Below are 13,451 nucleotides of genomic sequence, written 5' to 3' on the forward strand. Positions count from 1 at the left end.
TTATATACATTTACTGAGTGAATATTATGAAAGTGAAATATGTATTGCTAGAAATGTAATCAAAACGCATTTCTATGCAGAAACTAACTCAAAATATTGATTTTCTTCACAGCGTGTACAGCAACCAAAAATGTAACCATTTCACGTTTTTAAAACGTTCCAGATTTACATTATTCTGACGAGATCTGAAAAAACCTTGCAACCACGAGCAAGCAAGAGATTATATACATTTACTGAGTGAATATTATGAAAGTGAAATATGTATTGCTAGAAATGTAATCAAAACGCATTTCTATGCAGAAACTAACTCAAAATATTGATTTTCTTCACAGCGTGTACAGCAACCAAAAATGTAACCATTTCACGTTTTTAAAACGTTCCAGATTTACATTATTCTGACGAGATCTGAAAAAACCTTGCAACCACGAGCAAGCAAGAGATTATATACATTTACTGAGTGAATATTATGAAAGTGAAATATGTATTGCTAGAAATGTAATCAAAACGCATTTCTATGCAGAAACTAACTCAAAATATGGATTTTCTTCACTCAAAAATGAAAAATGTCCACCGTGTTTGTTGGTATCACGGCCAGAATCTTAAAAGTCACGTGACTTGGGCGCAAAACGAATCGGCAGAAAAATGTAACAGTTATACGTTTTAAGGGCTAAAAAAACGTACCAGTTATACATTTCAAGGGCTAATATTGTAGCCCCTCTACGTTTTTGTACTTTGGACCAACGTAGGCAGGGTACGTTTTTGTGTGAGACTGGGTTGTGTATATACAGTGTTGACTCAAACTTCTACTGATAACTTCTGCAACCTACGTTACCTGAAGGCAACATGAGTGAGGACCGTCCCCCGCCTTCTCTGTTCTGCTGTCACTCAAGATGCCACGCCCCTCTCAGTTGATGCCACGCCCCCCACGCCAGATCAGGGCCAAAAGTCTGAACCTGAATAAAAGATCTGAAACTGAAAAAAAAGATCTGAAACTGAAAAAAAAAGATCTGAAACTGGAAAAAAAAGATCTGAAACTGGAAAAAAGATGTGAAACTGAAAAAAGATATGAGACTGAAAATAAAATCTGAAACTGAAAAAAAGATCTTAAACTGAAATAAAAAGATCTGATACTGAAAAAAAAAAATTGAAACTGTAAAAAAATAAGTTCATGATCAAAAATGGAATTTTCAGGTTCAAATTTTCTTTTCAAATTAGCAAAACTTTTGGCCTTGATTTGGCTCCATAAGCTCCTCCCTGCTTCACCTGAGCTGTCCTCCTGTGTCCCTAGGTTGGAGCACCTGACGCTGGTCAGAGGGATCATCGTCCTGGAGGAGTTCTGCAAGGAACTGGCCGCCATCGCCTTCGTCACGCTGCCGCTGGACCACGACTCAGCAGAACCAGGACTGACTCAGCCGGGGGAGAGCAGTGACTCAGCACTGACGGACCAGGACCAGGACCAGGACCAGGACCAGCTGTTCACCTGAGGCAGCAGATTCACCTGGCTGAACCAGGGACGGGTAGTCTCACCTGGACTCAGGTGACATCACTGGTTCCCACATCCGTCAGCTTTAGAGCTGAAGGTAAAGAACTCCTGCTGGACAACCATGTTTTATCTTGGACTTGAGAAGCTCCACCACCCGCCCTCCAGCCGGACCTGCACACCAGCAGGTGGACGGATGTGCGGGTGTCGCCGTCCCGGCTTCACAGGAACCAAGCAGACACAGAACAGGAACCCAAAGTGTGCAGTGGTGGACGATGAGACAAACCAGGATTTACTCCAGGTGTTTGATCCCATCGGGTTCTTATCAGCTTTTAATGTACGTATTTTCTGGACTATAAGCCACATCCGCTCTATTTTTTTTTAAATAATTTAAAAAAGATATACAAGCCACACCTGTATACAAGCCGCATCCGCTCTATTTAAAAAAAAAAAAGATATGCAAGCTGCAGTTATTTATGTTGTTAGATTAGATGTTTACTACATGTACAGAAGGATTTTGAGCTGTAAATGATGTACATGTTTGTACCTAAATAGATCCTTTCCTAACAGTGTCTTTTAACACGGCAGCAACTTTGCTGATTAAAACTGGACAGAACCAAGAGAAAATAACCGGTATTTATTTATCTATTTATCTGTTTGAAATCTGCTTCTACCTACTTCTATTTGCTAAAGAAGAAGTAGCGTATTCTTCTTTGCATTTATTTTGTCTTAGTTTTGATTCTAATTCCGGTTAGAGCGCCTCGAGCGGTGGAAGAAAAATCCACAGAATAGCTGCACCTTTGTATAAGCTGCATGGTTCAAAACATATGGAAAAAGTAGCGGCTTATAGTCCAGAAAATACGGTATTTTAATGCAACATAAAGGAGTACCAGGGTCCAGCAGCCGGGTCCAGCCTCGTCCTGAACCTGCCTCTGGTTTAAGGTCCGGTTCTGGTCCTGATGCTCCGTCGGCCGCCAGCTGCACAGAAATCCTGCGCTATTTTACTTTGAAACGTTTTTGTGCTTGAATTATTTAAAGTGTGATTGTTACTGTTGGATTCCAAAGATGGAGGAGGAGGAGGCAGAGAGGATGGTACTACCAGTTCAACCAGTGGCTCCCCGTCAGCTGACCTGAGTCAGAACACGCCCATGGAGCCAGCTGTGTAATAAATACAGAGGCTACCGCCTTCATACCGGCTGTATTCCCCCTGGTTTCCACCTGTTTCCTGTCGAGCCACTTTCAAAATAAAGGCCTCCATAGCCACAAATACATTTTTTTAAAGAAAACCCCAAAACCCTATATGTCAGTTAAGGTGGTGACATGGCCCTGATCCCGAGATGGAAAGGATGCACTGACACTTAGTTGACCCGTCACCCGTCAGCACTTACACCTGTGCTCAGCTGAGAGCACTGCACTGCACAAACTCAAAATCTTAACAAGAATATGTCTTATTTCTAGTTAAAATGTCTCATTTTAGTAAAAAGAAAATTCTCATTACACTTAAAACAAGACTCATCACTGGAAAAAAACTATTTTCAGCTGTTTCAAGTAGATTTTCACTTGAAATAAGTAGAAAAATCTGCCAGTGGAACAAGATTTTTTTGCTTGTAATAAGAAGATAAATATGAAAATGTACTTGAAACAGGTGAAAATGGTCGAATAAGTTATTTTTCTGGTGTTATTTTTCTGGTGATGACTCTAAATGTTGAAATAGCAGTAAAACCACATTCATTGATGAAATGACATAAGGGATGGAAAGGGGGGATGGCAGTTTTACAGGGGGGGTGATTTGGACCGTTTTTATTTCAGGGGGGATGAGGGGGGATGCCATCCCCCCTCACCCCCCCTCATCCCCCCTCAACTCCAATACTGGATGCAGCTCTCCCTCGGACACGAGCTTCATGAGACCAGGAGTGGATAACGTGAACGTGCCCAGGATGAGCTGGTGTTCCGGTAACACCTGATGCAGTCCGGAGACCGGAGCACAAAGGAGATCCTAAAACCCCCATCCCCGACGGTCCTCGCTGCCTGAAGGGCTTCTCACTAATGGCGTTTTTCCACCAGTACCTACTCAGCTCGCCTCGGTTTGGTTCTTTCCCACTAGGGCTCTTAACGTGCCGAGTAGACACTTTTCTGTATTTATTCTGCCGAGGTTCTAAGCGGCTGAGGCCATGTTTACACGTAGCCGGGTATTTAGAAAAACGGATATTTCCCCCTCTACGTTTTGAAAAATACCATAATTTACACAAACCTGCATAAATAGCTGTTAAGATGCTATGAGCAGCCAAACCTACAGGGGGCAGTGTAACGAGAAGATAAAGTCATGCTAGCCAATCAGAATCCTGGAAAAAAACATCAACAAATGTCACGAGTAACTTCCAGTTACTTCCAAGATGAACGAGAGTCTTTCGTTTGGAGTGACAGAGAAGTGGAGTTACTTTTAAGTGTGACTTTAGAATATAAAACAAGTAAAATACAAGAAAATATTGACGGTGGCCAAACAAATTGTAAACACAGGTCGCACTCATGACACTACACTGCAAAAACTCAAAATCTACCAGGAATATTTGTCTTATTTCTAGTTAAAATGTCTAATTTTTAGTCAAAAAATCTCATTACACTTAAAACAAGAGTCATCACCAGATAAATAACTTATTTGACAATTTTCACCTGTTTCAAGTAAATTTTCACTTTTTTCCAGTGATGAGTCTTGTATTAAGTGTAATGAGATTTTTTTTTACTAAAAATAACTAGAAATAAGACAAATATTCTTGTTAAGATTTTGAGTTTTTGCAGTGTGGTGATGTTGTGAAGACTAAATGTCCGTTTCCCTCCGGTTACAAGCAAACGTGAAGACGGAGTTTTTGCAAATCTCCACTTTGGCCGGAGTTTTCAGGAATTATGGTTTTTGGTGACTTTGAGCTTCGTTTTCGTGTAAACGAACGGCCAAAACGCATTAAAAAGCCACCGTTTTTGCTACGTGGAAACGGGACCTGAGTCGGCTGTATCTGACATCATCACACTACAGGCCACCGATTGGTCGGGGGGTTGGAGTCAGACGTCTGAGTCAGGAGGAGGAAATCAGAGAAAGAGACTCTGACGGATTCTGGTTCATTTTATTCAACCATCAATGGCAGTAAAAGTCTGTTTCATGATCCAACTCTGAGGTGCAGATTTCGTAAACCTGGTGCTGAGGAGAGAATTAAAAAGGGATCTAGACGGAGATAAGGAATGACCAGATCCACCAGGAGCTCTGTCTCTTCATAGCTGCTCACGGCTCCAGCTGACTTTTCAGCAGCGACGAAACAAATTAAAAAAGCTAAAAAACATCGCTGCTTGAAGCTTCTCTCACTCTGTTTTTAACTTGATATCGAACATGAGTGACAATACAGTGTACACACAATACAAACCAAACAGAAAAAATACTCATTCACAAATACAGAAACACAAAAATTCACACATACAAAACATATAAACAACAAAACATACAACACAAGCTCCTACATTGAATCATCACGAATACTTTTGTTACATTGCAAAAATGCCATGACCCAACAATGAATCCTTACAATTTTGTGTTGAATAATAATCTTTTTGTTTAATTTTAAAACTTAGCAAGTTTTTCTGTTGCGTTACATAATCAGGAAGTGAATTCCACTCCTTCATTGCTCTGTATATCACTGTGCCAGCAGATTGTTAGATTAGATTTTAGTGTTAGATTTTAGTAAGGTAAAGCAACCTCTAGCAGCCTGTCTTGTTGAATAGTTATGTGTTTCTGAACTGAAGGTTCATTTTCTATACAAAGGTCTTGGCATTTTCGTAATAATAACATTTCTTATAAACACGTTCAAGTTCTTTATTTGCAAATATAGTTCAACGTTCTCACAGAAATGAACGTGTTCATTTGAACGCGTTCATTGAACAACACTGGCTTTAGATACACAATCAAATCCGTCACAGCAGCTTCACTCCAACCTCCTACTTCTGATCCAGGTGCTGAATTGTAGTGGAAAAGAAACCAGGCCGAGTCGAGCCGAGCCAAGCTGAGATGAGTAGAACCGAGTAGTGGAAAAGTACCATTTAGTCCTGGTGTTGTGCCAAAAAGTGATTGCTTGCCAGAATCTGATTTCCCCTGAAAATGGGTCTTTTTACCTGCTAAAAAATGATTGAAGGCCAAAAATACAGTTAATGAAAGGTTGTTTCTACCTAAATATGACTTGATCTCATTCTTGAGCTTCATAATATAAACATTAGAGCTCACAGGATTGCTTTTAACTCTTTTAAAGGACCACTACAACACAAAATAGGCATTTTCACCTGCCAAAAATTGATTGAAGGCCAAATGCAGTTAATGAAAAGTTGTTTCTGCCTAAATATGACTTGATCTCATTCTTGAGCTTCATAATCTGAAAATCTGACGTTTTAGAGCTATTGCTCAACGGGATGCTGTGCGCGCTCCCGCGGCCAGAAATCAGATTTTGGCAATCAATCACTTCTTGGCACAACACCGGGCTTTTATTGTGAAAGTCCTTAGCGGATCTGCTGGTGCGCCTGCAGCGGAGCAGCATCGCGGAGGAGGAGAAGAGGAGGAGGAGAGGAAGAGGAGAGGAGCTGAAGGTCACAGCTGGCGGAGCATCCTCATCCTTCCTGCTCGTCTGCTGCTGCTCCACCCGTCCGTGCTCCCTCCATCCATCCCTCCATCCATCCCTCCATCCATCCCGCCGTCACCATGGGCAACCGCGGCATGGAGGACCTGATCCCGCTGGTGAACAAGCTGCAGGACGCCTTCTCCTCCATCGGCCAGAACGCCGTGCTGGACCTGCCGCAGATCGCCGTGGTGGGGGGGCAGAGCGCCGGCAAGAGCTCCGTGCTCGAGAACTTCGTGGGCAAGTGAGTGCTCGTGAGGGATCGATCGATCCAGCATTGATCGATCATCAGGAACTGCGATCAGCCGCACATCAGCAAATGATCAGTTTTACTGATCATTTGCTCCTTTCCAGCCAGATGTGCGGCTGTGTGTGTGTGTGTGTGTGTGTGTGTGTGTGTGTGAGGATGGTTCGGTTTGGTTCGTGTTTACACCAGCTGGTTGCAGGTTTCTGGGGGCGGGGCCTCCTGCTGTATGGATCTGGATCTGGATCTGGATCTGGGGTTGGAGTTCAGCTGGAGATGAGTCTGAGTACCGGTACCCAGTACTCGAGTTGTAAAAGAAATCAGGGGGGATGGTGGATTTTATCATATGGGGACAGATAATTTGTGCTGATTACAAATAATATAATATATTACAAATAATAGCACTGACCAAAACAGCTGCAGAAATACTGTAGGAATTACATAGCAGCAGTTAAATGCAGCCTTCTGTAAGCTTTAAATATCCACTGGGCTTACATCAAATACATCAAAACACAACAATAAAAAACAAAAAACTTATCAATATGACTCTGTCCTTCACAGGATAAGTAAAATGGATCACTGCAAAAACTCTTAACAAGAATATTTGTCTTATTTCTAGTTAAAATTTCTCATTTTAATAAAAAAATCTCATTACACTTAAAACAAGACTCATCACTGGAAAAAAACAACAATTTTCACCTGTTTCAAGTAGATTTTCACTTGAAATAAGTAGAAAAATCTGCCAGTGGAACAAGACTTTTTTGCTTGTAATAAGAAGATAAATCCCATTGGCAGATTTTCCTACTTATTTCAAGTGAAAATCTACTTGAAACAGGTGAAAATTGTCAAATAAGTAATTTTTCTGGTGATGACTCTAAATGTTGAAATAGCAGTAAAACGACATTCATTGATGAAATGACATAAGGGATGGAAAGGAGGGATGGCAGTTTTACAGGGGGAGGATTTTGACCGTTTTTATTTCAGGGGGGGGGATGCCATCCCCCTCATCCCCGCTCAACTCCAGTACTGCGGGTACCAGTCCTGGTACTAGTACCGGTGTCATCCCAAAAAGTGATGCCAGAATCTGATTTCTCCCCTGAAAATGGGTCTTTTTACCTACCAAAAATTGATTGAAGGCCAAATACAATTAATGAAAGGTTGTTTCTACCTAAATATGACTTGATCTAATTCTTGAGCTTCATAATATAAACACTAGAGCTCACAGGATTGCTTTTAACTCTTTTAAAGGACTATTACAACACAAAATAGGCATTTTCACCTGCCAGAAAATGATTGAAGGCCAAATACAGTTAATGAAAAGTTGTTTCTGCCTAAATATGATTTGATCTCATTCTTGCGCTTCATAATCTGAAAATCTGACGTTTTAGTGTTATTGCTCAACGGGCTGCTGTGCGCGCTCCCGCGGCCAGAAATCAGAAGAAATCAGATTCTGGCAGGCAATCACTTTTTGGCACAACACCGTACCGGTCCTGGCTTTCCCCACCAGTCAGAACCCTCCTCCTCCTCCTCCTCTCCACAGTTTACACCTAGTTTTTTTGTTGTCTATGTATATCTATGTACACACACACACACACACACACACACACACACACACACACACACACACACACACACACACACACACACACACACACACACACACACGTGTGTGTGTATGTATGTGTGTGAAAAAGTGTTTGCCCCCTTCCTGATTTCTTATTTTTTTGCATGTTTGTCGCACTTAAATGTTTCAGATCATCAAACACATTTCTATATTAGACAAAATGCAGTTTTTAAATGAAGGTTTTTATTATTAAGGGGGAAGAAAAATCCAAACCTACATGGACATGTGTGAAAAAGTGATTGTCCCCTAAACCTAATAGCTAGTTTGGCCACCCTTAGCAGCAACAACTGCAATAACTGGCAATGAGTCTTTGACAGCCCTGAGGAGGAATTTTGGCCCACTCTTTTTCACACAACTGTGTGACGCAAAGTGCTTTCCGTCCACGTCATGGTGCGTACACAAAGTGGACCTATGTGTTTGGGATGACAGGAAACGTTGTTGAAGTCATGTTTTTAGGTTAAAGGTATAATGACATTATTAATGAAGTGTTGTCTGCACAGACCAGGCCCAAATACTGAAAAGAAATCTATTTGATCTAAAGAAATCTTTACTTCTCTATGTTGTTGAGGTGATTTTATTTTAGATATTTATTTTTCATTGATGTTTTCCGTGTTAACACCATGAAGGTTAATGTAAATAAATGTGCTCCATGACACGCTGAATGTAGCTCATGTGGATGTAGACCTTGCTCTGTTTTTTTCTCGTTTCCGTCCAATAAATGACAAACTGACTGACTGACAAGCACAACAGACTGACTGCATGTTTGCCAGAGAAAAATCTGAAATTGTGACTTTAGAAAGAAAGACAGACTTTATTGATCGTGTGAGGGAGTCGTGTTTCAGCAGCGCATCACCTGACAGAAACAAGTGGAAAAACATAGATGTATGAACCCTAAATGATGACGGTGGGACAACAGAGAAGAAGAGAGAGTACAAAGCAGTACAATGACCAAACAACTGCTAGAAGAAGGTGAGGTGAGGTGCAGGTGAGGAGGACATGTTTAGTCCCGGGCTTTTATTGTGAAAGTCAGCCCCGGATCTCGGGTGTGTCACCTGCTCACGGTAGAACTGCTGCAGGAGGGCGTGGAGACTGCTGGAGAGGACTTTCTGGAACCTCTAAAGTGGTGGAGATGGACCAATCTCCTGGAGAAAGATCTCTGGAGTGATTGTTCCAGCAGAGTGGACACCAGAAGTGTTAAAACGTTAAAAAAGAACATTTCAAGTTTAACTTCAGAACTGAGAGAGAAAACTCATGCAAGTGTTTTCTTGGAAACTTGTGAGTTTAGACCTTCTGAGATTTCTGTTGATTATAAACTTTTATTTCCTTTACTTCTATAAAGCATCATGTTTTCTACATTCATGAGGTTATGAAGCCTGACATTCAGATTATTTTTCCTATTTCTGTGAGTTTCACCTTGTTCATGAACGTTCTTCTCTCATATCATGTAAACTTCAGCATCAGTAGCTGCAGGATCATGTCTAGATCAGCCGCTCGCCAGGTCAGGATTCCCGGAGCGCGGACCTGGAGACGGCTGGTTTTTAGTCCCGGATCTGGGGCCTCATTTATAAAAGAGTGTGTAGGATTCATACTAAAAGTGTACGTGCGCTCAAAATCCTGATTTATAAAACCGTGTGCACGCACATCTGCACACAATGTTCCCTTTATAAATCACAGTCCAGCTGGAAGGTTGCACACGTGAATTCGCCTCATATCCCGCCCTCTACACGCCCACTTTCTACCATAAATGGTCAATTCAAATACATGATGACTGTATTTGCATATGAATGAGCCTGCTGAGCATGCACAGCGCCACCTGCAGTCTGTTTCTGCTGCGTCAGGATGAATGAGACGTGTCGAGCCACCGTGCCACTAAATTTTACGGAGACTGAGATGGAGATGTTGTGGATGAGGTGGAGGCAGGAAAACCACATTATTTGGTGGTCACAGTAGTGGCATCACTAACAAAAAGAAAGCGAGTGAGTGGCAGCACGTCGTTGCTGCACTAAACACCGTGAGTGGCACGGACAGATCTGTGGCAGAAATAAAAAAGAAGTGGATATGACGGGTGGGGTAGTAGTTGGGGGTTGGGGTAAAATGAAGATACAGTAGAAGATCAGCAACCTTGGTAAAGGAAGCTGGAATTGTGATTGGGGCATTTCTTCATATATAGCTGATCGGTAGGACGATTCCGTGTTGTTTTTGTCAAGGCGATGCTGTTGACTCGTGCACATGCGCAGTGACAAGCAAAGTACGACATCTCGATGGGTAAGATAATTTGGCAGAACACCGGCTCTCATTTGTTATGTCCTCAGTCACTCTACAGTTGTCGCGGTGGGTCCTGCACCGCGGCTGCAGCACCAGTCTGCAAGTCAGCAAGTCTGATATGTGATGACATTATTCAGAGTATGACATGAATCTGGCTTCATTTCACCACCTCACCGTCTGCATCGCCAGTTCCCCATATCTTCAAAATGTTCGTGCGCTAGGATCAAAGTTTGCGTAAAGATACACACATTTTCTCGTTAAGTTTTTTTTTTTCAAATCCCAACCTTTGCGTAGAAGGTGGCGTGCGCATCTTTCAAGCCCTGTTTTGTGCGCACGTAAGCTTTATAAATGAGGCCCCTGGTCATTACTGCACCTGCTCACAGAAAACATGAGTGAAGTCCGGTTTATTTACAAGTTTATTTGTGGTATAAACACGCCTCCATGCTTACTTGGTATCGTCACCTCAACCCTGATCTGAACATCATATTTACCAATTTCTCTTCAAGAAGTGAGCTTGATGAACGTTTCCTGGGTCATTTTGATCTGGTTCATTCTAGAGTTTTCCCGACCAGGGCCCCAAAAACCCTAGAAACGGCCCTGTTACTGCAGGAAAAGCTGCATCTTGCTGCTACGCTGCAAAAACCACTTTCTAACGATGTAAAATAGCCTTGTTTGAAGAAAATTATTCTTCTTTTGTCAAGTGGCTGGATTATTTAGACCGGTTTTAAGGATTCTCTTCCAGAGCATTTTTCTTACCCCACTGGAAGAGATAGTGTTGCTTAAAATTAGTCAGTTTGATTAGATTTAGGAATATCAGGCCTATTTCTGGAGGAGGGTTCTTCATCAGTGATGAAGATGAGGAGGTGGTCTAGGGTGCAGTTTGACTTCTGCTGGAAGCTCACACGTGATTGGCCAATTATTTTTACCCTCACCCTGAGGAAGACCACGTTGTCTGAGGCCGTGCTGTCATTGGTTACTGTTGGTCACATGACTCGGAAGGCTTTTGGTCAAAGCATCGAATGACAATGCGAGGAGAGTGTGTGTGTGTGTGTGTGTGTGTGTGTGTGTGTGTGTGTGTGTGTGTGTGTGTGTGTGTGTGTGTGTGTGTGTGTGTGTGTGTGTGTGTGTGTGTGATAGAGAGAGAGGGAGAGAGAGAGTTGACTGCAGGGCATCTCCCTCTGCAGTAAAAACAAACACAGTCACTATCAGGTTGATGTTTCTCCTCAACATCACTGACTGGTGTACTGTATTCATGTACAGTTTTGGATTTGCAGTTGATTTGATGTTTGGGTGCATCTGCATGTGTGTCTGTATTCAATTACAGTTTTGTTGTTTATAACGAATAAATATATGGCATCGTTGTCCTTTGAATAATATTTGCATTTCGTTGTGATTGATTAAACATTAGGTCTATGCCATTTCAGTGATGCTGATATACAGGACTGTCTCAGAAAATTAGAATATTGTGATAAAGTTCTTTATTTTCTGTAATACAATTAAAAAAACAAAAATGTCATACATTCTGGATTCATCAACTGAAATATTGCAAGCCTTTTATTATTTTAATATTTCTGATTATGGTTTACAGTTTAAGATTAAGATTCCCAGAATATTCTAATTTTTTTAGATAGGATATTTGAGTTTTCTTAAGCTGTAAGCCATGATCAGCAATATTAAAATAATAAAAGGATTGCAATATTTCAGTTGATTTGTAAAGAATCCAGAATGTATGACATTTTTGTTTTTGTAATTGCATTACAGAAAATCACAATATTCACATTTTCTGAGACAGTCCTGTATGGTGTAATCTGGCTACTATAATGGTAAATAATGCAAGTTCAAGCCAATAATTGTGTGTATCTTTAATATTTAAAATTCTCGTTTTAATTAAGTCCAATATAAATCAGTATCATTTACTATTCATGACTTTTCTGAGGTGGAGGGGGGTGGTTACTTTGCTAGATGACTTTGGGACTAGTTAGTAGTCGTGTCAATCCTTAAGTTATGCTCTATTATATAACACTCACAGGCCACTTTAATAGGTACAGCTTGCTAGTGCCCGGTTGGACCCATTTCGCCATCAGCACTTCCTTAATCCTTTGTGGCATAGATTCAATAAGGTTCTGGAAACATTCCTCAAACAGTTCGGTCCATATTGACATGATAGCATCACGTAGTTGCACATGCATGATGCAAATGTCCCATTCCACCACATCCCAAAGGGGCTCTATTATGGCGCTTTACCACTAGTACCTACTCGGATCTCCTCATCTCCTCATCCTCAGCTCGGCTCCACTCAACTTGACTTGAACTAGTTTCTCTTCCATAACAATTCAGCACCTGGAGCAGAAGTAGGAGGTTGGAGTGAAGCTGCTGTGACGTATTTGATTGTGTATCTAAATGAAGAAGACAACAACACTAAAGATGTAGGACCTGGAGGAGATGATAGATGTGCTGCTGGGTCTGTGGCTTGTGTTTGATATCAAGTTAAAAAATGAAAGTGAGAGAAACTTCAAGCGGCGACGCTTTTTAATCTTTTGTTGTTTGTCTCAGCGCTGCTGAACAGTCAGCTGGAGCCGTGAGCAGCTATGAAAAGACAGAGATCCTGGTAGATCTGGTCGTTCCTTATCTCCGTCTAGATCCCTTTTTAATTCTCTCCTCAGCACCAGGTTTATGAACATCTGACCCTCAGAGTTGGATCATGAAATAGACTTTTGCTGCCATCGCTTGTCGAATAAAATTAACAAGAAGCCGTCAGAGTCTCTTTCTCTGATTTCCTCCTCCTGACTCAGACGTCTGACTCCAACCCCCCGACCAATCAGTGGTCTGTAGTGTGATGATGTCAGATACAGCCGACTCAGCAGCTTAGAACCTCTGCAGAATAGATACAGAAAAAGTATGTACTCTCCACGTTAGACCCCTGGTGGGAAAGAACCAAACCGAGTGGAGGCCAGTAGAATTGGGCTGAGTAGGTTCTAGTGGGAAAAGCGCCATTAGATTGAGATGTGGTTTCTGTGGAGGTGGTCTCAGAGGGAGAAGGAGTCCATCTGTCTCAAGGAGGTCATGACCTCTTTCATCACCATGTGAAGAGACCATAGGTGTGTTTCTACTAGCAGGAGTTCAGAGACAGGAACCTCTACAGCACCTCTCCGACCGTCTTTTCGGCCCTTCAGCCGGCGTGTTTCCACTACA

General features: G+C 41.8%; 2 protein-coding genes across 3 annotated transcripts in view; both read left to right on the forward strand.

Moving 5' to 3' along the window:
- Positions 1–1,844, forward strand: part of LOC133451178 (FHF complex subunit HOOK-interacting protein 2B-like) — a 41,875-nt gene extending 40,031 nt beyond the window's left edge. For both annotated transcript variants that reach the window (XM_061730140.1, XM_061730141.1), the window contains exon 18: positions 1,289–1,844. In XM_061730140.1, the coding sequence (XP_061586124.1) occupies positions 1,289–1,484 (196 nt within the window). In that variant the 3' untranslated portion in view covers positions 1,485–1,844. The remainder of the gene's footprint in view (positions 1–1,288) is intronic.
- Positions 1,845–6,063: 4,219 nt separating this feature from the next.
- dnm1b (dynamin 1b) overlaps positions 6,064–13,451 on the forward strand; it is a 50,759-nt gene continuing 43,371 nt past the window's right edge. The window contains exon 1 of the mRNA XM_061729615.1: positions 6,064–6,370. Coding sequence (XP_061585599.1) covers positions 6,210–6,370 — 161 coding nt within the window. The 5' untranslated portion in view covers positions 6,064–6,209. The remainder of the gene's footprint in view (positions 6,371–13,451) is intronic.

Source organism: Cololabis saira, chromosome 9 (assembly GCF_033807715.1).
Source record: "Cololabis saira isolate AMF1-May2022 chromosome 9, fColSai1.1, whole genome shotgun sequence".
NCBI lineage: Eukaryota > Metazoa > Chordata > Actinopteri > Beloniformes > Belonidae > Cololabis > Cololabis saira.